Raw genomic sequence first — 27,779 nt, forward strand, 5'->3', positions numbered from 1 at the left:
GGAAAAAAATTCAACTTCAAAAAATTCAGTGGAAAAAAATTCAACTTCCAAAAATTCAGTGGAAAAAAAATTCAATTCCAAAAATTCAGTGGAAAAAAATCAACTTCTTACAGCATCAAAATCAGACTTTGAATTTGAAAAACCAACAGTCTAAAAAAAAAATTCAGTGGAAAAAAATTCAACTTCCAAAAATTCAGTGGAAAAAAAATTCAATTCCAAAAATTCAGTGGAAAAAAATCAACTTCTTACAGCATCAAAATCAGACTTTGAATTTGAAAAACCAACAGTCTAAAAAAAAAATTCAGTGGAAAAAAATTCAACTTCAAAAAATTCAACTTCAAAAAATTCAACTTCAAAAAGAAGCAATCGATCCATGTCTCAATTCATCCAACGGCAGCCAATCAAGTTACGCTCCATTGGACAGATCAGCCATGTCCACCAACGCGGGTGATGGTGCTTCGGTGAGTGAGTTTACTTTATTTGCCATTTGTGTTAATAAAATTGTAAAATTACTCAATATCTATTGAGCTGATCTGTCCAATGGAGCGTAACTGGATTGGCTGCCGTTGGATGAATTGAGACAGGGATCGATTGCTTCTCCTGTTTACCCGGATGTTGAGTCTGGTTCTTTTTCCACTGAATTTTTTGAAGTTGAATTTTTTTCCACTGAATTTTTTGAAGTTGATTTTTTTTTCCACTGAATTTTTTGAAGTTGAATTTTTTTTTTTAATTCTCAACATGTCGACTTTATTCTCGACAGGCAAAATATTATTATTTTTTCTTATGCCTGGCCCTAATACTCTTCCGTACAATTACCCAATATAACCAAATGTCATTTTTCTGTAATCTCAGTGGGTACAACAACAGCTTGTCGAGTCATCTTAAGACATTGGAAGGCATCAGAAATTCCACATGTGAAAGAATGGGTGTGTGCAATGACTGAAACTGCATCCTATGAATGTATGCTTAGTAGATTGAGTGGTGATAGGGAGGAGGGGGTGACCCCCTAGGGCAGGTTTTGGAACTATATAAAGGTAAATAATGACCACCACTGGGACTCTGGTTTTCTTGTTTTGTTGGGCTTTCCCCAAGTGGGATCCTGTAATACTGTATGCCTCAGCAGTCAAATATCATTATGTACTCATCTTGTCTTTGTGTCAGCTGCCTATTTTTGAGACAAATATGTGCGAAGTCGGTTATTAGAATTAATTCTTACTCATATACTAATATACTACTTGTTCCTGTATAAAGAAACATGTTTAATTTGCCATGGACCAAGCCTAAGAAAAGTTCAATACAAAACTTGAATAAAAAAAAAATATATATTTTGGGCCATAAGTATATTGCAGAAATTTCAATAACAGACATAATAATCTACTTTATCCGACATTGTGATCACAGGTTACAGCAGCATGAGAAATATAGAGTATAGAACACACCTCTGCAAACTATACATGTCAAATACCTCCTTCCCCACCTAGATCACAGTTTGTGTAATTAAATATCCAGATACAAATAAGAACCAAGGACAAAATCAAAACAAGACTTGTACATATGACCGCACATATGGATGAACATCAGTGTATAGTACAGGTGAATTAGACAGTGACTTGCATGAAAAGGACGGCGTTTTATGTCATGCTTGTGATAAAGAGACAGCAGTAAGGATGAAAGACCTGTGATAGCATTTCTCCCTGCATTGTGGGTGCAGCCGTCTGCTGCTGAGGGCCCACGCAGAGCACAGCTTGTTTAATTTATGTGTACACAAATGTGTTTGTGTGACTTCTCCTACATCAACCTTTTATTGCTTAGTGTTGTTTTTTTTGTTTTTTTGTTTTGCTTTTTCATTTGAAGTCTTGCTGCTGAAAACTATTTTACTCTATCTCCATCTTGACATCTTATGAGAAACAAGATGAAAAGCAAATGTTTAATCTCCGAATATTTCCTTGATATGTTATTTTGTTCTTTGAAAGATTCTTCGCAGCAAAAACAGTATAAATAAACAAACATTCAAAAAGAAAGTAAGACATATATATTAAACAGGTTGTCTCAAAAGGTCATAGGGAACTATAGATCATCCTCACAACAACAGTTTAGTAGAAAATTACCACAATCACTCCAAAACTGAGGCACAGAGGTCCTCCTTTATAAAGTCCAGCAGGTGGAGCCCTGTCTAGTCTGACACATCACACCTTTTTTGGACGAATATAGCTCAATATATTCAGACATATAGGAAGTGTGTGTATACATTCTTTCTTTGGTTACATAAAAAACAGCTGCTTCAATGCAAATAGTTTTAAAAATGTCCTTTAACATGTTACATAGAGAGATAGACAGACATATAGATAGATAGATAGATAGATAGATAGATAGATAGATAGATAGATAATTGGTAGTGCAACTCATGTGTTAGTTCTATGCTTATTGGCACTGATTTGAACATTAAGGATGAAATGTTGAAGATAAACTTTTTTCATTCATTCATTCATTTTTTTTACTGCTATCTTGCATTTTGCAGGTATGTGTGTATTTCCCGTGAGGGACACGTGGTAACACTATAAACATATTACGCCTTACATGCAACGGGTGTTGCTGTTTCGGTGGGCTAGAAACTAAAATGATTTATCAAATTAAATAAATGAGTGGCATATGGCATCAAAAGTTATGAATTACAAAATTAAACACGGGGTATGAGTAATTTTCTCGCCTCATTTCACCGCACAATGTGTCTGTCTATGGCTGACTTGGACGAACCTGTTACAGACACGTCACGTCAACCGTCCCATAGATACCGTACCGTCTTCCTTAAAGTCATGAAAATGTGGGTAAACATAAGAAGTTAATTTATGCACCATCACACAGTAACCCTGCCCACTGTACGAAACAAAATTGAACACTGATAAATTTATAAAGCCTGGAATCGCTATTTTGGAATTTGGGAAACATTGTGAGTAATACGCATGCGCACCAAGCCTGTAAGCGATGGCGAAATTCCTGCCTTTTATTCGTGGAACAGGGTTGGATGGAAAGTTATCTCGGTAAAAAAAAACTAGCTGCCAGGTTAGCATCTACAGCAGTGGTATCGAGACAGTTGCTTGCTAAGATATCTTTAGCGGTTTGAGGTGCAGTCACTGCAAGACGTCGCCGTTTGTACTACGAGGAAAGCACATCATCCTGCTAACTATTAGCTAGGCAGCATTAGGTAGCTAAAGCTAGCATGTCACGTTTTGCCTTTTCTTGTGTTTATCCAGGTAGCTAGCGAGTTATCAGTCTCAGTTGTTGCAGAAGGTAGCCGGTCATTGTAGCTTGCTGACTTTAAATATCCAGTGAGGAGCTGCATAGGAATCATCACTGTGCATCGTCGTGTCAGTCAAAACTGCTGCTGCTGTATCAACCATCTGACTGAGTGAGTAACGTTAGCCGCACAATTCCTAATAACTATTTGTGTTGCGACAGTCTGGGATGTATTATAACCGTGTCTCTTAAAGGAACTCAGAAATCACCGTGAGGTTATTATATGTCAGTGTGCCTAGTAAAAGGTTAAGTTGCAGTTAGAAAACAACAACTATGACATAACGCTAATCACACACCTGTAGCCAGAGTAAACAATTCAAGGAAGCTAACGTAATCAACGCAGCCATTAAATAAGAAGCTCTATTCCCGGACGTCGACTTCAGCGTTATTTATTAATTTATTTGCATGTCGTTCAGTGCAGAACTATAAACAGTAATGTAAAGTGAGGCTGACATGTTGTTTGCTATGTGGGTATCAACAAGCCTCGCGCATAGTCATTTACTTAGCTAGGTGCTGCATTTTTCTGGCTTGTGAAAATGTTTTTTTTCAGGTGTTGTAGCTGATTATTATGTACAATAAAATAGGTTTCTAACTGTGGGTAAATGATACTCCATTAGTCTCTCAGTCTAACCGAAACTGCAACCGAAAGACAGCTGCTGTGTCCTCGGACTACTCTCTCTCCGACAAACAAATATGATGTACGGTTCGGGCAGCAGTTCGGTAAAGTTGGAAAGATATTGGCAGATTCGGACTTCCGGGATCAATAACTCAGAAATGAGACGTTGTTAAAACACAAAACAAGAATATTTCCAACCGTAGTAAGACAGACAAGGAGCTACAACCTAACTTTCATCAAAACGAGCCATCCTCGGAGCCACACCAATAACATTAGTGTTTATGTGCAGCCGGCTGTGAGAGCAGCGAGCAGGGACCGTCTACAAAGTGCAACCCAAGAGAGACATTACAAAAAATAATCAATAAATATCCAATAACTTCATGATGATACGGTGTAGGGTCACCAAACTCACTACATATGTCACTGGTGTCCTACAGATTACACTACAAGTTTTGGTTTGAAAGAAATTCATTTTTCATAATTTCTGGGAATTTTTATTTGAAATATTAATCAATAAATCTTCAATAACTTCACTAGGATACAGTGTATGGTCACCAAACTCACTACACATGTCACTGGTCTCCTACAGATTACACTACAACTTTTGCTTTGAAAAAAAAAACATTTTTTATAATTTCTGGGAATTTTTAATCAATAATTAATCAATAACTTCATGATGATACAGTGTAGGGTCACCAAACTCACTACACGTCACTGGTGTCCTACAGATTACACTACAACTCTTGGTTTGAAAGAAATTCATTTTTCATAATTTCTGTGAATTTTTAATCAATAATTAATCAATAACTTCATGATGATACAGTGTAGGGTCACCAAACTCACTACACATGTCACTGGTCTCCTACAGATTACACTACAACTCTTGGTTTGAAAGAAATTCATTTTTTATAATTTCTGGGAATTTTTATTAGAAATATTAATCAATAACTTCATGATGATAAAGTGTAGGGTCACCAAACTCACTACACGCGTCACTGGTCTCCTATATTACACTACAACTCTTGGTTTGAAAGAAATTCATTTTTCATAATTTCTGGGAATTTTTATTAGAAATATTAATCAATAACTTCATGATGATACAGTGTAGGGTCACCAAACTCACTACACATGTCACTGGTGTCCTACAGATTACACTACAACTCTTGGTTTGAAAGAAATTCATTTTTTATAATTTCTGGGAATTTTTATTAGAAATATTAATCAATAACTTCATGATGATACAGTGTAGGGTCACCAAACTCACTACACATGTCACTGGTCTCCTACAGATTACACTACAACTTTTGCTTTGAAAACAAAAACATTTTTTATCATTTCTGGGAATTTTTAATCAATAATTAATCAATAACTTCATGATGATAAAGTGTAGGGTCACCAAACTCACTACACATGTCACTGGTGTCCTATAGATTACACTACAACTTTTGGTTTGAAGGAAATTCATTTTTATGAATTTCTGGGAATTTTTATTAGGAATATTAATCAATAAATCTTCAATAACTTCACTAGGATACAGTGTAGGGTCACCAAACTCACTACACATGTCACTGGTGTCCTACAGATTACACTACAACTCTTGGTTTGAAAGAAATTAATTTTTCATAATTTCTGGGAATTTTTATTAGAAATATTAATCAATAACTTCATGATGATACAGTGTAGGGTCACCAAACTCACTACACATGTCACTGGTCTCCTACAGATTACACTACAACTTTTGCTTTGAAAACAAAAACATTTTTTATCATTTCTGGGAATTTTTAATCAATAATTAATCAATAACTTCATGATGATAAAGTGTAGGGTCACCAAACTCACTACACATGTCACTGGTGTCCTATAGATTACACTACAACTTTTGGTTTGAAGGAAATTCATTTTTATGAATTTCTGGGAATTTTTATTAGGAATATTAATCAATAAATCTTCAATAACTTCACTAGGATACAGTGTAGGGTCACCAAACTCACTACACATGTCACTGGTGTCCTACAGATTACACTACAACTCTTGGTTTGAAAGAAATTAATTTTTCATAATTTCTGGGAATTTTTATTAGAAATATTAATCAATAACTTCATGATGATACAGTGTAGGGTCACCAAACTCACTACACATGTCACTGGTGTCCTACAGATTACACTACAACTTTTGCTTTGAAAAAAACAACATTTTTTATCATTTCTGGGAATTTTTAATCAATAATTAATCAATAACTTCATGATGATAAAGTGTAGGGTCACCAAACTCACTACACATGTCACTGGTGTCCTACAGATTACACTACAACTTTTGGTTTGAAGGAAATTCATTTTTATGAATTTCTGGGAATTTTTATTAGGAATATTAATCAATAACTTCATGATGATAAAGTGTAGGGTCACCAAACTCACTACACATGTCACTGGTCTCCTACAGATTACACTACAACACCTGGTCTACAATAAATTCATTTGACATAGTTTGGGGGAATTTTTATAAGGAATTATATTCAACAACTATTACAGTGTAGTATCATAAACCACAGGTCAACCACTTCCATTACCTCCTTGGTACTACAACAATTAGTTTGTGAGAGATACCTTCAGTATAATTTGTGTTATTTCAGTTTTGTTACATGTGAGAATTGTGTGGTTGCTTAAGTGCCACGAGCATGAACCAATCAAATGAAGGCCGTATACGTGATTAAGTCACTGGCCAATCAAGAGCAGCTTTCAATTAAGCTCTACCTGCAGTGACATTCCAGTCTGCAAAACCTCTCCCTTTGAAAAAGTGCCTCCAGTCCTGCTCAATGGTTATACGTAAGTAATCTTTTTATTATAGTTATTAATATAGTTGTGCTATGCTTGTATACTTGTCCAGACTCTTACATTTCTTCTAGATTTTGTGCATATTCTACTAACTGAAATTTTACTGCATATCAGCTCCAAACTAATGTATTTTTTCTGAATCTGAAGAACTAGCATAAAAAGACAAAGACACATGATGTCCTTAACCTATCATTAACCATATTGTGAAATGATTATTAAGGATGAAATAAGACCTTTTTATGTGGAAAACTGTAAATTTGATTTTTTTTTCAGTTCTTAGTTATATGATATGTTCATGTACTGTTTGTGTGAAGTGACAACAGTGGCTTTAATGTAGATTTTAGCTTTATCAAGACTTTATTACTCACTTTATTTTTTCCTTTTCCATTTCACTAGGTTAGAAGCAATTTAAAGACAATGGGTAGAGTTAAAAAAGGAAGCAGAGCTCAGAGAAAAGACTTGTGGGCAATGGCAGGTGGAATGGAAGCTATTGTCAGATCAATGGAGAGTGTTAATATTACAAACAGAGAAACAGAGTATTCCTCAGAGATCTGGTCTGAACTATCTGTAATCCTTTTTGGTCAAGATCAGCAGAAAAACCGTCATTGGTTGTGGGTTATATGGACCACGAATAGAAAAGGCGTGAGGGACATGATTATTAAACAACAGGACAAGACAAAAAAGACAGAGGAAGACAGCAATGCTAGAGACCTTGTTTTAGAAGAGGACACAGAAGAGAATGAGGAAGAAGGCAAACAACAAGATATGCCATTACAGACAGAAGCTCATCTACAAGAAGTGACTGATGAAGACGATGAAGAAGGCAAACAACAAGATATGCCATTACAGACAGAAGCCCGACCTAAACATGGAAAGACATTTAACAGAAAACAATGGAGAAAGTTGCCAGTGGTATCAAAGAAGTTCACAATTACAGTAAACAGAAAGAAATGGCAAAAAATTATTCCACTGCACGGCTCAACAAAACTGAGGCAACCATGGACCCACGTCTTGTACAACAGTTTCCGACAGAAAAATCCCTGTTGTACTCTTGCCTTCAAGAGCCAGCATATCAAGACTCCCCACAGCCGGAAAATGAATAGTCCATATTTAAACATCAGTGCAGTTTGTACATTCCCTTCCTGTTGTGCAAAATACTTATTTAAAAAGAAAAGGGAGCCAGTGGGAGAACAAGAGGTTAAGATTTCTGTGCTCCAAAGAGGAAAAATGTCACACAAAACAAGTGAAAAAAAATTCAGGCCTGCAGCAAACACAAGAAGAGGGAAAATAGCAAGAGCTATACGGAAAGGAGTGAGTCGACTGTACTATAGTAGACTTAAAAAAACACCCATTGCCGAGCTGATTTCAGGAAACATAACCCGAAGTCTGAACAAAAATGTTCTTAAAGTGATTAGTTCAGAGTTTAGTAAAGAGAAAAGAATTCATGATGATGTTGTCATGGAGATGTACCTCACTCAAAACATCATGAAGGAATGTGATGCCAATTTTCACAAGATGCCTGGCTACATACAGCACCTTCAAGTTGACCCCTTTGGTGTACACATGTATACTGAAACAGGAGTAAGCATAGTTGTGCAACACCTGAAAAAGAAGATCCCACTGACGTTATACCTAGATGCCACAGGTAATGTTGCATCCAAAGTTCCAGGGCAGACCAAAAAAGTCCTTTACTACTCTCTCACTCTTCCTGGAGGGGGTCAGAATGCACCTCCCCTCCCAGTCTGTGAAATGCTGACAAATGAACACTCTGTACCACCAATAACATTCTGGCTAATGCAGTTCTGCAGAAAACTGTTGCAGTACACAAAACTAAGAGTACATCAAGTTGAAACCGATTACAGCTGGGCACTAATGCAAAGTGTTCTTCTGTCATTCAACAGGGAGAGCATTGTTAGCTACCTAGACAGGGCTTTTTCTATTTGTTCAAAACTGAATACATGGAAAGACATCAGAATGTTTACAGTGCTACACATATGCTCAGCACACGTGCTCAAGGCTGTCACTCAGTCAATTTCAAGAAAAACAGCAGACAAAGGATTGAAGGATTTTGCAACATTTTGTTTTGCCAGGTTACAAAACACTACCTCAATGACTGCAGCACTCAACATCTTCCGCCCACTGTGCACTATACTAACTGGCAAATACAACAACGACACTGTCCTTTGTAATCTGAAGGTCATGGAGGACTTAATAAAGAAATGCAACATTCCTGACATGGAAGAAACTGAAAAATTACATGACAGCCCCTTAGCTCAGGAGGAAGATGATGACGAAAGAAGAAATGCCCACACAATTGTTGGCAGATCTCCCTTCACATATGAGTTCAAGAGGGTCCTGGAGGAGGTCCAGAGAGAGCTTGAAAAAACAGATGCCCAGAGCCCACATGCTGAGAAAAATCCATACTTCTGCCCAGGCATTGTTGATGTACTTTTTGAGAACTACCTTGGCATTTTTCCCCTGTGGAGTGGTCTGCTTTTGGGGAATTTGAAAAGGTATGCATCTGACAAAGAAGACCACACATTTGGGCCCGGTAAGACAAGGGACACAAACTGCCATGTGGAGAGATGGTTTGGAATTGTCAAACATTCAATTTTGCAAAAGCAGAGGCATCTGAGGCCAGGGACATTTGTCAGGAAAATGTATATGGCTCTCTGCAGGGGAGATACAAAGAACACATCATGTCTCATAACTTCTCTGAGCAGTTACTTCTTAAACCCATGCGACCAAAAGACCTCACTCAATCTCAAGAGGGTTGGGCAAAGCGAGGTGGAGCAAAGCTAAAGACTTCCAGTTCCAAATTTTATATTGCTCCAACCACAATTCCAGTTCCAAAGAGACCAAAATCAACTCTGAACACTGGCAAAGATCTTCAAAAGAGCACAGATGGGTAGAACAGCAGCAATGTCTTCACAAGTAAAGGGTCCACGTCTGCCACAGAGGTACTTTTTTGCAGATCGCTAAAATGAAAAAACCTGCTCTAAACAGATTAACACCAAGTCAATGTAATTTGCACTTTCCAGAGCCATATAAGCATTGTTAAGGAAGCAGTTAGAAACATTAAGCATCAATGAAGCTGTTGTATTCACATCCATGGCTGTCTGATGAAAGTATGTTTTAAGAAGGGACTTCAGAGAGATTACAGACTTAGGACAGTTTATTGTTGAAATTATTGCAAATGCTGTATGAAGTGATTACAGTTTCATTGTAGGTTGACGCCCTTTGGACATGCAAACCAACTGAAGTTATTGTGGCCATTGTACGACATGCTGAACATAAGCACAATTACACCCTTCGGCACAAAGAACTTCAGAGTTTGAGGCCTGATGAACTCATCATAGGCGAGGCAAGTTTCTCATTATAACTGATGTCACAGATTTATCTAAAAGTAATCTACTTGTTGATGGATCAATCCTTTAAAAAAAATATCTGCTGCATAAAATGATTAAGTAATTTAATTATAAGTTAATTGTTGTGAAAGAAGGTCTGGAGTGTCTTTAGCTAAAGTATTGCACCAATGACCGATTCTCAAACATGTTGACAACAATGTGATTAAAAATGACTTTAGACTCTACATTACCAATACCAATATTTTTGTGTGATTAATTTTGTCCAACAGGTGATAGAATGTTACATGAGAGCCATCCTCAATTCTAAGGATACTGCTGGCCGACTGTACCTCATGAATCACTACACTGTGGGTGTAATTCTACATGGCACAAGAGAGCAGATGGCAAGGCAAGGGTTAAAAAAGGTGAGTATAACTGTACTAATGATTATTTTATCACTGTAGTAGTCTTGCTTTTAATCAATACATTTACAATAGCCACTTCACCTTTTTGGTTGGTCCTGTGGAGGAAAATACATAATATATTATCATCATGAAATCGTTGTTTTTTGCCAGGTCACATTTGATGACTATGATGGAGCCATTGGATTTGTCAACATACAAAATGTGCACTGGAAGTTTGTGGTGAGTATAAAGCTACTGTACTACTTGCCTTTACAGCATATATTTATGGCTCATGGTTTGTCCATTTAAAATGTATCAACCTTGTAACTGCTACAAAGGTTTACAAATACCTATAATCTACTAAATAAATCTACATAGATTACTATGAGTTGAATCTTTGTTTAATAAAAGGTCATGTACTTTTCTGAATTTTAGATTTAATTAACTCACAGACACTGAAAGGCTTCCTGTGCATAAAGTTATCAACTGCAGTTTTGAAGTTTTACATAAATGAAACTTGTTTTTTAAGAATGTATATGGTTTACTGATGCTACCTTTTCATATTACAGTATCTTCATGCCCTTTCAAACCACATTTTTGTGGTTGATCCTATGCAAGGGTCAAATGAAGTTGAGGACTCCAGAATCGCTGGCTACAGATTTGAGTAATATTAAATAAATTATGGGAAGTTAATAGGTTACATACACATTCTGTGTAGCCATAGAGTAAGCACAAAGGTAAAGCAAAAATGTATCTTACTTTCAACCTGTAGACAATATTTCAAGATGCGCAGGAACAGCCTGGGAAAGGAGGACTGGGTTAACATCAAGTGGCAGCATGGCAAGATAACCCACACCTTCCAGAAAGATGCCACCAGTTGTGGGATCTTTGTCATGCAGGTGACTTGTGTTTTCTTTATAATAAAAAACATTTAGTTTTACTATGTAAGATGATCATACACAGTACATATGTTGTTTTGCCACCTCTACAGATGGCCAAGATGACAGTGACCCAGTTTCCAAACATCCCAGAGAGGTTTCATATTGATTCCTCCAAAAAATCTCTTAAAAAACTAAGAAGAGACATGGCAGAAGAAATTCTGAAAGGATCAGGTATTGCTCAAATATTACATTAATATGTCAAACAGTTCCTACAAACGTAACAGTAATAAAGGCCTATATTTTCTTTTTTTCAGTTTCAAAGGATGAGTTCTGTTCCTTCTGTGGCAATGAGGACCTGCCCAAGACTGCCGTTGATGTTGTCTGGGTGAGATTTAGAGATCAAATAATCTGAATAGTGGATAATCAATAGATAATCTGGGGTTAAGAACCAGACACAACATTGAAGTATTCAAATATTATATACTTTATAGGCATTATGTAGAGATAACATTTTAATATATTATGTTTAATATATTTGTCATTGTAGATTCGGTGTGGAACTTGCGCAAGATGGTTTCACACACAGTGCCTTGGAATGACAGCGGCAACGACACCAAACAAAGACACTCCTTGGTATTGTGTACTGTGCAACCCTAAATAAAGATGCTAAGACCAATGAAGCGTGTAGTGAGTTTGGTGACACTACACTGTATCATCAACAAGTTATTGATTGATATTTCTGATAAAAATTCCCATAAATGGTTAAAATTGTTTTTTTTTCAAAGCACGAGTTGTAGTGTAATCTGTAGGAAACCAGTGACATGTGTAGAGAGTTTGGTGACACTACACCGTATCCTAGTGAAGTTATTGAATATTTATTGATTAATATTCCTAATAAAAATTCCCAGAAATTCAGAAAAATGAATTTCTTTCAAACTAAAAGTTGTAGTGTAATCTGTAGGACACCAGTGACATGTGTAGTGAGTTTGGTGACCCTACACTGTATCATCATGAAGTTATTGATTAATATTTTAAATAAAAATTCCCAGAAATTATGAAAAATGAATTTCTTTCAAACCAAGAGTTGTAGTGTAATCTGTAGGACACCAGTGACATGTGTAGTGAGTTTGGTGACCCTACACTGTATCCTAGTGAAGTTATTGATTAATATTTCTAATAAAAATTCCCAGAAATTCAGAGAAATGAATTTCTTTCAAACCAAGAGTTGTAGTGTAATCTGTAGGAAACCAGTGACATGTGTAGAGAGTTTGGTGACACTACACCGTATCCTAGTGAAGTTATTGAATATTTATTGATTAATATTCCTAATAAAAATTCCCAGAAATTCAGAAAAATGAATTTCTTTCAAACTAAAAGTTGTAGTGTAATCTGTAGGACACCAGTGACATGTGTAGTGAGTTTGGTGACCCTACACTGTATCATCATGAAGTTATTGATTAATATTTCAAATAAAAATTCCCAGAAATTATGAAAAATGAATTTCTTTCAAACCAAGAGTTGTAGTGTAATCTGTAGGACACCAGTGACATGTGTAGTGAGTTTGGTGACCCTACACTGTATCATCATGAAGTTATTGATTAATATTCCTAATAAAAATTCCCAGAAATTCAGAAAAATGAATTTCTTTCAAACTAAAAGTTGTAGTGTAATCTGTAGGACACCAGTGACATGTGTAGTGAGTTTGGTGACCCTACACTGTATCATCATGAAGTTATTGATTAATATTTCTAATAAAAATTCCCAGAAATTCAGAAAAATGAATTTCTTTCAAACTAAAAGTTGTAGTGTAATCTGTAGGACACCAGTGACATGTGTAGTGAGTTTGGTGACCCTACACTGTATCATCATGAAGTTATTGATTAATATTTCTAATAAAAATTCCCAGAAATTCAGAAAAATGAATTTCTTTCAAACCAAGAGTTGTAGTGTAATCTGTAGGACACCAGTGACATGTGTAGTGAGTTTGGTGACCCTACACTGTATCCTAGGGAAGTTATTGAAGATTTATTGATTAATATTCCTAATAAAAATTCCCAGAAATTCAGAAAAATGAATTTCTTTCAAACCAAGAGTTGTAGTGTAATCTGTAGGACACCAGTGACATGTGTAGTGAGTTTGGTGAACCTACACTGTATCATCATGAAGTTATTGATTAATATTTCTAATAAAAATTCCCAGAAATTCAGAAAAATGAATTTCTTTCAAACCAAGAGTTGTAGTGTAATCTGTAGGACACCAGTGACATGTGTAGTGAGTTTGGTGACCCTACACTGTATCCTAGTGAAGTTATTGATTAATATTTCTAATAAAAATTCCCAGAAATTCAGAAAAATGAATTTCTTTCAAACCAAGAGTTGTAGTGTAATCTGTAGGACACCAGTGACATGTGTAGTGAGTTTGGTGACCCTTCACTGTATCATCATGAAGTTATTGAAGATTTATTGATTAATATTCCTAATAAAAATTCCCAGAAATTCAGAAAAATGAATTTCCTTCAAACCAAGAGTTGTAGTGTAATCTGTAGGACACCAGTGACATGTGTAGTGAGTTTGGTGACCCTACACTTTATCATCATGAAGTTATTGATTAATATTTCTAATAAAAATTCCCAGAAATTCAGAGAAATGAATTTCTTTCAAACCAAGAGTTGTAGTGTAATCTGTAGGACACCAGTGACATGTGTAGTGAGTTTGGTGACCCTACACTGTATCGTAGTGAAGTTATTGATTAATATTTCTAATAAAAATTCCCAGAAATTCAGAGAAATGAATTTCTTTCAAACCAAGAGTTGTAGTGTAATCTGTAGGACACCAGTGACATGTGTAGTGAGTTTGGTGACCCTACACTGTATCCTAGTGAAGTTATTGATTAATATTTCGAATAAAAATTCCCAGAAATTCAGAAAAATGAATTTCTTTCAAACCAAGAGTTGTAGTGTAATCTGTAGGACACCAGTGACATGTGTAGTGAGTTTGGTGAACCTACACTGTATCATCATGAAGTTATTGATTAATATTTCTAATAAAAATTCCCAGAAATTCAGAAAAATGAATTTCTTTCAAACCAAGAGTTGTAGTGTAATCTGTAGGACACCAGTGACATGTGTAGTGAGTTTGGTGACCCTACACTGTATCATCATGAAGTTATTGATTAATATTTCGAATAAAAATTCCCAGAAATTCAGAAAAATGAATTTCTTTCAAACCAAAAGTTGTAGTGTAATCTGTAGGACACCAGTGACATGTGTAGTGAGTTTGGTGACCCTACACCGTATCATCATGAAGTTATTGGATATTTATTGATTATTTTTTGTAATGTCTCTCTTGGGTTGCACTTTGTAGACGGTCCCTGCTCGCTGCTCTCACAGCCGGCTGCACATAAACACTAATGTTATTGGTGTGGCTCCGATGGCTCGTTTTGATGAAAGTTAGGTTGTAGCTCCTGTCTGTCTTACTACGGTTGGAAATATTCTTGTTTTGTGTTTTAACAACGTCTCATTTCTGAGTTATTGATCCCGGAAGTCCGAATCTGCCAATATCTTTCCAACTTTACCGAACTTCGGGCAGCAACAGATGTTACCGCAGTTTAGACACAGAAGCTATGTTTGTGTGTTGCAAGAGGAAGGCTGCACTTTGGCTTTATCATGCAACCCACAACAGGAATGTTGTATTTGAGTCAGCTGGCCTTTAATGGTAGCCAGTGGTGATTCACGATTTAAACTTTTACAGACGCATTTCTTCCTTTTTTCTGCAGAGGTCACAGGAGCAAAGTGGGAAAGTACCTACGTCATATGATAGCAGGAGCAACATGTTGCCCATGGAAGTCTTTTATAACAAGCATACATAGAAACTCTTCATAATTCCCCTCTCATTTCAATCGAATTACATGAAATGATGTGTTTTTTTTTCCCTCATGTGAGAAAAGAATTTCATCTTTAACTTCCCCAAATGTGTCAAAGGTGTATTGTCAGGGGCAAAAGGGAATGAAATGGGCTGAGTTTGGGTATTCCTCTTTATTGAATTTTTATGTAGCTGCTGTGAGTGTGGTCTTGGTAAATCGGTTTGATTTGAACAAACTCATAGTTTAAAATTTGTAGAGCTTTATGAATGTATTGTCTAGCTCGGTGGCCTATTTAGAGCACGGGTACTCTACTATTAATCTTAAGCCTGCTAGTAATACTAGGCTAATCTCATGTCAGTCCTGCACTATAGCAAAAGTTCCCCTCAAATCTAGTTCAATGACCATCAGACTGTAAACTGACTTTGTTGTTTAAGCATAAGGAGGGGAGGGGCTAAGGCAAACAGATAAGCCAGATCACTGCGAGGTTTAGGGACGCATGCGCTCGAGCGTAATTAGGTTCAAGGACACATGTTACACCTCCCACACGGTGTTTGTCATTTTTCATCTTTTTCCATTGTCTAATTCTATCAAAGCAACTTTGTGTTTTATCATGAAACATTTTCTTATAGGATTCTTTTTAGACTTTGATGTAACTTGAGTTTGGTTTGTTGATTTCTAGAATTGTGTGCATGCCATTTTGCTCTGTGTTTTTCATGTGAAGGGTGTGAGAAGACATTGTACAGCACCGTGTGCTTCTCTCTGTTCTCAAGAGCAGGAAATAATTGGGCAAATTTGCCTCTTTAAATGAGAAGTGTGAACAGTTGTCCGTATGTGGTTATTTATTATATTAACACTTTACAAGCCTTTAACTCATGCTCAGGAAGTTGTTGATACTTGTCACTTGGCAAAGCGTTTTGCTTGTCTCATTTACTCTCACTTTGTAACATCAGATTGATTGTTATTGCAGTGATATGATCATCAGGTGGTTGTCATCTAAAAGAGAATTTTACCATCACTGCATGGTATTTAAAAAGATGGAATATTTAACCGCTTGAGGAAGTGAGAGCTCTTTTATGAGGCTGAATGTTTGCGTTACAAACGACCACCTCTTGGTATCACTTTGATTCATTGTTGCCAGTCAAGTAAATCCTGTTGCATCACTTCAACAAAAATTGATACAGGGAAAGATAATTTACTGATGTTTATTCATCAACCTTTCTGCTCTACTGGGCTGCTCCCATTAGGGATTATTTTCCTCAGGCCTAATTGTTGGTATACTAATGGAATACTTAATATAAGCCATGCAGTCAGAAATAGGTTCACCTGTTGTACAAGATAACTTATTTGTCAGTACCATTGCCCAACTCTGAAACCCAGACAAGTTGGCTCATAAATGATATTAAAAGGGGGAATAAAAGAATATCTTGAATGGAGAATTTTCTTGGAGCTAGAATCTGGTGGCCATCGTTGGCATTACACTTACAGTGGCCTTACTGAGCCGGACCTGTCCTGTGAGTGCAACGATGTCATGTTAATCAGATAATGCACACGTTTCAAGCATTTTTCCCAGACGCATATAAAGTGGTGACGGAAGCATTGATTCCTTTTCTTCTTTGTTGGGGGTGGGGTAGGATGGGGGATGGGGGTTGTGTCACCCAGTAGTTTTCATTTGAGTTAATGAGACGCTGTATTGTAATCTGGTGTGTAGTTCTTAATGCTATTCATGCATGATAGATGCAGCCTTACGAGAACATTTACATCGTATATATATCACGGACACATCATCCATTTGTTTTTGCTTAAATCCTTCAGCCAAAAGCGGACTCTTTCATTTTACAACGCTGCACACTTTCATCAGTAAACTGGCTGGTGACGCACTCATAGTGATATATACAACCTGGAGGAGAGGAGCTGCCTCCTGAAGAAAATCTGGATAAATGACGTTATCAGCACAGGTTGAATGATTGCCGGGACGGTGACGTCACAAACCTTTGTGATATACTGTGTACACTTCCATATATCACTGTCTTTGTTTTGCAGCAGTACCTCTTCAGTGGTGTGAATGAGGGAGACATGGCAGACCGCACGCCACCTCTGGAGTCTGGCCAGCTTCTCAGCCCTGAACTCCCAATCCTGGCCTCACCACCACCCCCACCAATGGTCAACGGGGAAGGCCCTCAGCAGGTACACACGGACCCCTGTTTAACTTCACAAATGGCCTTTTAGGAAAAAGCCTTTAAATTACAGTCGAGGTTATGTGTAAGAGATGGTGTTTGCGTCTTATTTTATGAGTGTTGGCCTTAGGTGTGCAGGTGCTGAGCTGCTTTATCCTGTCATGGGAAAAAACTAAAGCCTAATTTTAGAAATGCATTTACATATTTGGTCCTTTTAGGAAGTACTCACTCTGTGCCATATATAATACTGGTCTGCTGCTAAATAAAGGGATATTTGTACCATAGTATAAGCAATATTTATCCATCTGTGAAATTTTATATATGTATTTGTTACTCATGTAGATATGGGTAATGTTATACCTCCACCTGTTAGAGTAATGGCATTATCCATTTTAAAAGTGTTGCTATAGATTAAATTTGTAGTTACCATTGCAACAAAGTTTTCCGATGCATTTAGATTGTCTTCTGAGACCTTTGTGGGATTTTTTTTTTTAGGCTTGTTTCAGATGCTAATCACTCTTACCCAACTAAGTATTGAAACAACCAAATGAATTTGCTCTCCTCCAATCAGTTGCTCATTGAAGGTATTTCATAGGCAGCAGGTGCATGTTGGTTATGAACCATATCTCTCTCGGTTTTGATGGCGGTTTTTGCCGTGTATTTTCAGGATATGGGCTGATATCCGCCATCACATCTTATCAGTGTCAGAGTGAGATTGAACGACTTTGACAAGCTCGGCTGATTTCCTTGTCATTTTAAGGGTCACCAGTTTGATTTGCTTAAGTTTCCCTGACTTCGAGATAGCATCGAACCCAGTGATATCTTTTCAGCCCATTTCCTCGGTCATGTGTTCTTTGTCCCGATAACGCTTGTGAGTATTAGCTACATTAAACTTGCCTTTCCACCCATCTCTGCCTTTTCCACAGTGGAAAACCCCTCACCTGAATCAGGCTTTGTTCACGTACAGATTGAATTTTGCCCACTTTGTTCAGCTGTAAGGGAGGCGTTCTCATGGAATTCAGTCTTTACTTTACCACGTCTCTCAAATACTCCCTGATTTTCTCAACATGCCCCCTGTGACTGTGTACATTGTTTTATAAGGGCTAAAATAATAATAATAAAAAAAGCTGCTGTTGTTTCCCAGCTTACATCATTACCACCCTGCCGCTCAGGCCAATTTGAGACACTGCATGTTCATGATAGCTGAAATTGGAAAACCAATTTCATGTGTTTTTCAGTGATTTCTTTCTTTTTTTTTTTTTCAGTGTCTGTGTTTCATTCTCAGACATATCAGTACCGGCATCTTTGGTTTGCAGCTGTTTACATGAACATGAAGCCTTTGCTTCACATGATAAGAAATTATTTGAGATTTTTTTTAAAAATTTTTTATCACCTATGGCAAGCAGTGATGGTCTGTTACAATATATCTCAGTGGTTCACTATAATTGATGGTAAAAGCACAATGTTTAGTCACCGCCCTGATGTCTTTAATTTAACATGAAATGAACAAAGACGTTTTAATTATGTTAACTATATTCCTTTCAGAGGCAGAGTGGCAAAAAAACCCTGTAAAGAATAATTTGTTTAAACTATTAAGCTTGAAACACTAAATAAGTCAGTCTGACACCAAATTAACGAGTGAACAATGTGGAGTGATGTACAGGTGCACAGAGTCGTTGTTTGGGCAGCACTTCTTTTTCATGAAATGTTGCCATAATATGCAATGTGTTCATCATATTCCATTTGAATCCATCCATCAGATTGGGCTTCGTGTGTAGTTTGTTTACAGCAGCAGCAGGTTTGCATCAGTTGGACTTTTCCTGCAGGTGTTGTTGAAATCGATCCTTAAGGCAGCATGATAAAGTATATGACCCCGTTTTATTGTGCTCCGTTTTAAGGGCAACTTGTGGTGAGTCACACACCTGGGTTTTTGAGATCTTTATTGATTAATTATCCTTTAGACATCAATTTCTGTTTGCAGAACAAATTTTCTTTTTTAATCCAATTTTTTTTGTGTTGACCTTTAAGCTCTTTTCATGTGTTAAATGGAAACACGCACTGCATGCAGTGTTTTCTCAGATTAAGGGTGTTTTAGTACCTCGTGGAGAGCACACACGGAAAAGGAGATTAAATGTGATTTTGTGCCGTCAGAGTCTGACCCCTGACCAGCTGTGAAAATGACCAGGGAATAAAAAAAGATGCTGCATTGTTTGATGCTGGGACTTTGAAGCATTGTTGTTCGAGCAATACCATGAATGAATGTAGTTGCGTGTTCCGTGTCTGATAAGGTGCGTAAATATCATGACAGCTTCAGAGTGAGGGGCACGGACTACTGAAGGGATCTGGGCCCTGACAGAATGAGGCAGGACTGTGGTGACAGTGAAGAGGATGCACAGTGATGGCTGACCCCTCAGGTTCTGACCTTTTAGTTAGAAAAGCAGCAAGGACACTTAAATCTTTGGTCTTTCTTTTCTTTTTTCCTAATTCTAGCCTTGGTATTAACGCTCTATTGAACCAATTATTCTGAGTCGGAGAGGAAGCTGTTATCTTGGGGTCATTACCTGAGATGATTCCTTTTAAGAGATGACTTTGGCTACAGTATGATTCACTGCTTCCTTCCACTTGAGCTTCCCTCCCCCCTTTGGTTTTTCCTGCTCTTGTTGTTTGGTTTGTAGCTAAATTGGTAACAGATGAATCGGTCCGTTTCTGTCAATGTTTAAGCCTAGATAATGGCCTTTGCACTTAGCTGCTGGCTGTGCTGATAGATATGTATATTTTTTCCCACTTTATTCATTACTCTATTTTGTCTGGCCTGCTTTTTATTCTTTAGACCCTATGTGCTTGTGTTTTTTTGTTTTTTTCCCCTGTTCTGATGGGTTTGAGGTTTCTGTTTATAACCTGACAGATTGGCAGGGATTAGTATCACTCCTTGGTGCAAACTTCTTGGTGTGCGGTCTGTTAGAAACACTTATAATTACAAGTTATTCCAAGACAACATTGTACACTTAAGGGATGGCTTGGAGAGAAGTGTATTTCACTTATATTCCAACCTCATGTTTATACAAATTGCTGTTAAAAACATGGCATGAAATCGAAGAATCAACAATTTCTGGTTCGTCTGGTTGTTTGTAAAAGAGCTCAGTAATATATTGCGACTTCACAAACTGAACAGGAAACAAAGAGTCATGAATGTGCGGCCTGCTTGTGGCTACGTGTTTTGCGTGGGCTCATGTGAATGTGGGTTACAGAGACCTGACTCCTAATTCGACTGTCTTTAGTACTGGCCTTGTATGCCATAGCCAGACCGAGGAGACAGGTCCTTGGACACATTTCCCTCACAAGTTGCCAGAGGGCTCGAGATGCTGTGACAAAAATGCAACCCACTCTTCTTGTCTTCTCGTCGGCCACTGAATCATCTGTGAAGACGGGGGTTAGCCCACTATTTGTCAGCTACTGTGAGGAGGCGGACAGTTTGTGAGTCAGCAGTGTTTAGGCTACTTTATTCCAAGCAAATAAAACAAACCACATTAGTTTAGGTCCTGCGAAAGAAACAGTAGGCCACTACGCCCAAGTCTTATAATGATGGTGAAATCCCTACTGTTTATCCTGGCATCATGGTGGTGGCTCCATCTTGTAAACAAACATGCATATAAATACAACAGGCTATTCCGGGCTATACGTTAATGTTGGAACGGGTCTAAATGTGAGTTAACGCATCATAAATGCTGAATAGAATTTACCCGGTGTCTCTGCAGCTTTCAAGGCTAACCCAGCTAGCATGTTATAGCCGATTTAACCTCAGTTTGTTTGATCCACTCGATGCACTGAATTATGATAACTGAATAACATTTAACATCGTGCACATTTTTATTTACCAATTACATAGAGGAGAGTACACATACCCTTAAAGGAAACTCTACATGCATTTGGCCACATGGCCCATGTGAGATAAATTTCATTATACCACTGCTTTATCGACTGGTTACGTGCCCGTGCATGCAAAGCTTTGGTGTGGTTGACCCAAACGGTAGTATGGATAAGACTGACTGGGACTCTGCAAACATGCATGCTGACACAGAAACCATTTACTCAGCTAAACAGTTACATGCTCAGACATTTCATATCAGCAGCCAACAACTCATTTTTAGTTTTTATTTAAAGGCTAATATCAACCTTAGGAAACTACAGTGAGCTGCAGCAACCCAAACCAAAACAAACATGACCAAAGTCCAAAGTAAAACCCAAGTTGCAGCCTCTCAAAAAGCTCATAAATCTCTTTATCTCAGATTAAACCAGATGATTTGGACTTGGATCTTATCTCTTTTTTTTTTTTTTTTTTTTTTTTTTTTTTTTTTTCCAACCAAATAAAGTGCGATACGCGGTGAATGACAATCTAGAGTTTCGCTTGCTCTGAAAGAGACCTGTTTGCTTGATCAGGCACACATTTGCTTGTTCCTGAACACGATTTTGGACTGTCAAGTGATATCAAAAAGTATATGAACATGAAAAGGAAAGCATAAGTTGAAGAGAAGCTGTTCTCATCAGCTCCTGACAATAAGTAGTTGGGCGTGGTGGGTAGGGATGGAAATTGTTAAGAATTTGGCGATTTCGGTTCCATTATCGATTCGGTTCCTTATCGGTTCTCTGATTGATTCTCATCCATATATATACACAGTATATATTAGTACAAATGGCTTTGGTTGCAGTAACACTTTAATTTCAAGTATGCACCAACATTTTATCTATTTTTGCTGATCCTGACTCACTCTTGCAGTCCTCGTCAACTAAATGTTAATATCAGGTGCGTCGCTAACATAATTACAATTAACAGGACCTGGAAGTTTCAGGGCTCTCAAGTTTTGAATGCGGGCAAGAGTGACCCGGTTGGACGGATCACATGAAATGGGGGTCTTTCATTAATAATATTATTCTTAGTGTTGTTATTAATAACTGCTCTGCTCAGACTCATGGGAGACGTGCTTGTTTCCTGCCGTTTCCATAGCGGTAGCGCCTCGCCAGAGAAATTTTATATTATCATTTTCTTTCGGCGTGAGAAATGCAATGTGTGGTGGGAGTGCGTGACTAAAGACCGAAAAGCGTGACCGTCACGCTCAATGCGTGAGACTTGAAAGCCTTGTAACAATGAACAGGACCTGGAAGTTTTACGTTACCTGGGACTGGGAAAGACGCTGTGCCACAAGCTCCCCCGCGAGAGTCACAGACTTTACATTCGTGCAAAGTAACTGCATGCTGTGTGGTCCAATGTTTCAGCATGTTGGAGGTATTCCCCCCTTTGATGTGATCACAGCTCTGCACGTGTTGCAGCTGGCCCTAGTTTTATCCTTTTTGGTGAAATATAACCAAACTTTGGAGCGCTTCTGCCTCGATGCCATGTTGGAAACATTCTGAGCCAAAATACGGAGTGTGCACATGACGTCATCGCGCAAATGCGTCAGACGTTAGCAGAACCGATAAACGGGATCGTTAGGCAGGCAGATTAACGATTCCACAGAATCGAAGTACTGGGAGCAGGTTCTCGATTCCCATCCCTAGTGGTGGGTAACTGTTGATAAATTCATAGGAGAAAAAGAACAACCTAAAGGATTGATTGGGGAAAAATAAAAACTAATTAACCTAGTACACATTTGGACTCTTGAGTTCAGACACCACATTAATGTACATGACTGTTCTTGGGTATCATTTTGTGATTATCCTATCTGAGACTAAATAATAATGATAAGTATGATCTCCTTTTGGAGCCCCCCCCCCCACCTTCTTCTTTTTTTTTTTTATCTCCTATGCTATTATGCAACGTTTCCAGGAGATCCTGAAGGGTGGAGGATCATGAAATTGCTCTGAATCATCACTGCACACGCAAGTGTACGCCATCAGCTGCAGGGAGACTGCGTTAGTTCCTGGCTTGTTCCGACCCTGGCAGGATTTTCCCTGTGTCATTTGGCTCCTGTTTCCTGTCCACCCAGCTGCTATGTCGCATCAGCGCACAGTAAACAATTAAGAGGAACAAACTGAAAAAGCCGAACTCTGAGTCACCAGTGGCAGAGAAACGTCAGAGCTAACCGTCATGAGCACAGAGCAGGCCCATTCTCTGGGGTAATAAAACACAGCAGTGGCCACCTGTGTGACAGTGCTAAGAAAGCGAGGATCAGTTGGCACACACAGAATTAATACCTGGATGTAAATCTTTACAGTGCTTTGAGCAAGATGTGTTGCTTAGCTTTGGGACATGATATTCTAGAGAATTGTATCATATGTGTTGGATTGATATTTTCTTTCTTTTGTCTTTTCAATTAAAAAGATCTAAAGATGTTTCTTTAATGTGAGCAGGAGACCACTGCACACCACAAAGCTTAGTCATCTGTGTGTAAAGTAACCTTTGCAGTTTCCTAGCACTTTTTCAGAGTCTATATTCTAACAAAGCAAGCCACTCAGTGACGCATTCACTTAGTTGATGCACTCGCATTCGCTTAGTTTGTGTTTGCCAGGTAGCTTTATGATAAGAGGAACTTGCTTTATCTAAAAAGTAATTTAACTTTACCGTGCTCCTTCTTCACATGTTGTTTGTGCACTGAATACATGCGTCATAGGCACATGCATTATAGAGAAATCTACTCTGTGCTTCTATAAACGCCCAAATAAAGCTGCCTTTCTTTACATTATATTTCCTACGTTATATTCCAGAACGGGTTCTAAAATGATTTGCAGTCATGGCGTTTTTCTCATCGTATGATTTATACTTCACTGATGGCTAATTTTTTTTAGTTCCAAACAAGCCAAACCGATACCAAAGAGCAACTTGGAAACATTGCAGCTTGCTGATTGGTCAGAGAGAATTGCACTGTGGCTGCACCTTGATTGTGCCTGGATTTCCATGTAAAATGATCAACCCCGAGAGAAAGCTCCCAGCTGTGAGGTCGGCTGAATGTGCTGCTGCCACCAAGTGAAGTTGTTGGGTAAAAACCAAGTGCCTGTGGGGCTTTTCTGGGAAACTCTATTCAGTGGACAGTAACAATGGTTTGACCGAAAAGGAGTTCGATTGGTCATTGAGAGCTTATCTGAATTCATTCTGGCGACAAAGTTGCAATGTTGGAAGCAGAAAAGAGAAGTAGTGATTGAATCTGCGGCTCACAGACAAAGAGGGAGAGTTGGGGTGGGGCTTGAGATGACAGGAACAAAAACCAGCACAGCTTTACAGAGGAAACTGGTTATTTAATGCAATATCCAAATATATCACTGTTGGGGAAAAACATCAATACAAAATCTGAAAAGCAAATACACCATCAGATCAGACCAAGCTGATGTTTTATCTCTGTAAAAAAGTTGCATGTTTGTTCGATTTCTGCATGTATTTTACATGAGATTAAATCTGATTTAGGAGAAAAGCCATCTTTAATGGATTCTCAGGTTAATGAGCATTTTAGGTTAAAGCAGTATTTAAATCTTGTGGGAGTCGGTGTTGTTTAAAGCGTCTTTCATAATTCATTTTACTCTAAATATCCCTGAGGTTATCTTCCTCTTCAAGCCTATGATATATGGACTCTCATGATCACTGCTTGTGGCTATTCTTGTATAATTGTGATAATCCATCATTTTAACATTTAACAAGTAGAATAAACTAGGACTCGGTTTTGCGGAGTATTTTTGATGTAGCTGTTGCTCTGCAGAGTCGGTGACGCATCTGTTAACTTGACACATGCTGATCAAGTGATCAGCACTGTCGCTTTAAGGAACGATCCATTTAGACTTAAATGAGGGCAGATGTTTCAGAGGCATTGAGTACTTGCAAGCTGTGTGTATTGTTTCGCCATTCAAATAACGTCTCGGTGTGTCTGAGCGTGCTGCTTTGTGATCCGCCGAGGCTGTAGAGAACTCAGAGCTGGAATTGTCGCCGACGCCGGTGCCTTGCAGTTGAACTCCCTCTTCCTCATCTCCTCATTGATCACAGCATTAGGAGAATGTATGGCATTTTGCTCTGTGAATGGGAGAGAGAGCCAGAGAGCGGATGAGGGGGAGGGAGAGAAGCGAGAGAGGGAGGCAGGCAGAGGGACTGTAGCGTAGTCGTATATGTCAGCCTGAGAAGCTGCGTGGGTCGCTCAGTTCCCTCACGCCATTGTTGTTGTTGTTGTTGTAAAAAGACAGAACAAAGGACTCCCCACGCTATGGACCCCTTATACCTTTGCCGACTAACAGTGCTATGATCACACCCTGATGGAATGCTATTGAAATTAAGCACATTAAGGATCACAGCAGGCGCTAACTGAGCTGGCACACAGTGACAGAGGCAGGAAGAAAACAGAATAGCAAACTGAGGCATCATCCAAAGTCGTTTTCATTTTTTGGCCCCGTTTCCTTGGACTCATCTGCCTCCTCTTCCGAAGAGTGGCCACTGCTGATAAGGTTTCAATCCCTTCTGTGGAGGTTTGGCGCGGACATCGCTGAGGCTTATTTGTTGAAGGGGTTGCTGTGGATACTGACGGCAGGCAAGCTGCACTGAAGCCAGAGGCAAGAGTGAACAAGTCGCCCTGCTGCAGAGTGTGCCTGTTGGAGCAGATGCGGCTGAACCGAGCTAAGCAGTGAGATTCATGCCACACTTTCTGTGAAGGCAACATCCACAAGCCCCGAATCGCTGTCCTCCTCGCGCTTTGTCAGTTTTCTTGCCGGACTTCATGCAGGAGTTGATGGAAATGGAGGGTGTAAAGGACCATCCCTGCCAGATGTGTTAGCATCGCAGGTCATGTGATTTCTCATGAGGGTTGGGTGAAGTGGTGGAGGGTCTGGTAGACCCTGGAGCATCTTATCCTGTCTGTGACTGCATGAGTAGTGACGCTTGAATGAGACAAAGCAATGCGGGCAACAGTAAGTAGCAGTAAGATCTTTTACAGACAACATTTTCCTCCTTCTGATTTTTGGTAAAATGAAGTGCATTTCACAGTATTGATCTTGACTGTAATTTCCAAAGTAAAATTAAATGGAGTGGGAGGGTTATTCTAAGGGTTTTTTTTGTTGTTTTTTTTGCTTCATATCATAGGGAGAGAACAACCAACATAAACATGTATCTGACAGAAGTCCCCTGACTTTTATTGATTAGATTCTTATGCCCCTCCCACTACCATCATCATACTACACACACTGCTGACGCTGCTTGTGTGGGTTTGTATGAACATATCGCTCTATGTGTGGCAGTCAAAGGGCTCTGTGCTGTCTCCGCTGAGCACATGAATGGGAGCAGTGTCAGAGATGGAGGTGCTGATGATTTCAGTGTTTGAAGACAGCCATAGCCACAGCTCTCTGGCAGAGGAGTGTAGATTCTATGACAGCGACTTCCACAAGAGTGAGGTACCTAGCGCCCACACACAGTGCCAGGCGAAAAAAAACAAAGAAAAACCTCTGAATGTTTTTGGTTTTACAGGAATAACCAATTTTAAGGAGATTTTTAAGGGGAAGTTTCTGAATTTAGGTTTCGAGCTGTCAGTTAAGTGAATTTTAAAAACTGATCATGTAATGATTTTTGTTCATTTTGTTTTTTTTGACATTGATTTTTGAAACGCTGTGTTTGTATAAAAACTAATTTGCTTAAAAATGTTGACTTGAACAAAAGTGCTTGTTTCTTGTTCGGTCTGTATTTGTTTAGTATTTTATCAGGACCGAAGCAGCATGACTCACTGTTAAATACATAGCAGCGTGCACCTGACATTTCATGTGGAACTGAGTGTAAATAAAATCTAGATACTGGAAGATATAGTTCTATTGAATAATCCGACTCCTTTGTGTATTTTAAATTGTGTATTTGTTAAGCTTTTTAAAGTAGCTTAAATTGATGAATTTATTTATTTCCTTTTAGACCAGTAATTTGGAGGCAACTACTGTTGATTGTTCTGGAAAGGCAGTGCTTTGTGTTGTATGTGCAAACATAAATGCAACAATTTCATTATTCTAAGTTTTAGTTATTATTGTATAGATAAAACTAATTTAATATATGATATAATATGTTATTTATTACATTCATTATTATATTCCCTGAGTCCCTGAGTCTGTGAAGTGGTTTGTTTGGTAGAAATGAACCAAAACCCTTTCCTCTTTGCTTCCTCTCAGGTAATCCTGGTGCAGGTTAACCCAGGTGAGGCCTTCACTATTCGACGAGAGGATGGTCAGTTTCAGTGTATCACAGGTAAGAATTCTATTGTGCTTTTACTTATAAGTCTTTTAAAGGTTCGGTGTGTAGGAGGTAGTGACATCTAGTGGTTCGTATGGCATGTTTAAATTAACTCTATGGCCTCACCCACCCTTGAGAGCTAGCTTGATAAAGTCCTAAATTCCAGCGCGTCTGATGTGGACGTTTGCGTTGTTTATATG

General features: G+C 38.3%; 2 protein-coding genes across 5 annotated transcripts in view; both read left to right on the plus strand.

The window, feature by feature from the left end:
* Window positions 1-2,943: 2,943 nt before the first annotated feature.
* The window catches only part of fndc3a (fibronectin type III domain containing 3A), a 52,310-nt gene continuing 27,474 nt past the window's right edge, over window positions 2,944-27,779 (plus strand). Inside the window, exons 1-3 of one of the 4 annotated variants that reach the window (XM_075472864.1) lie at window positions 2,944-3,406; window positions 17,275-17,418; window positions 27,519-27,594. In XM_075472864.1, coding sequence (XP_075328979.1) covers window positions 17,308-17,418; window positions 27,519-27,594 — 187 coding nt within the window. In that variant the 5' untranslated portion in view covers window positions 2,944-3,406; window positions 17,275-17,307. Of the gene's footprint in view, window positions 3,407-17,274; window positions 17,419-25,479; window positions 26,283-26,616; window positions 26,763-27,518; window positions 27,595-27,779 lie in introns of those variants that run through there. The other 3 variants (XM_075472865.1, XM_075472866.1, XM_075472863.1) reach the window with 3 other exon arrangements.
* On the plus strand, window positions 8,851-11,785 carry LOC142389009 (uncharacterized). Its single transcript, XM_075474560.1, has 7 exons — window positions 8,851-9,186; window positions 10,379-10,513; window positions 10,664-10,732; window positions 11,062-11,156; window positions 11,265-11,391; window positions 11,484-11,604; window positions 11,688-11,785. The coding sequence occupies exons 1-7, from the start codon at window positions 8,851-8,853 to the stop codon at window positions 11,783-11,785; spliced, it is 981 nt and encodes a 326-aa protein (XP_075330675.1).

This window comes from Odontesthes bonariensis, chromosome 9 (assembly GCF_027942865.1).
Source record: "Odontesthes bonariensis isolate fOdoBon6 chromosome 9, fOdoBon6.hap1, whole genome shotgun sequence".
NCBI classification, from domain to species: Eukaryota; Metazoa; Chordata; class Actinopteri; order Atheriniformes; family Atherinopsidae; genus Odontesthes; species Odontesthes bonariensis.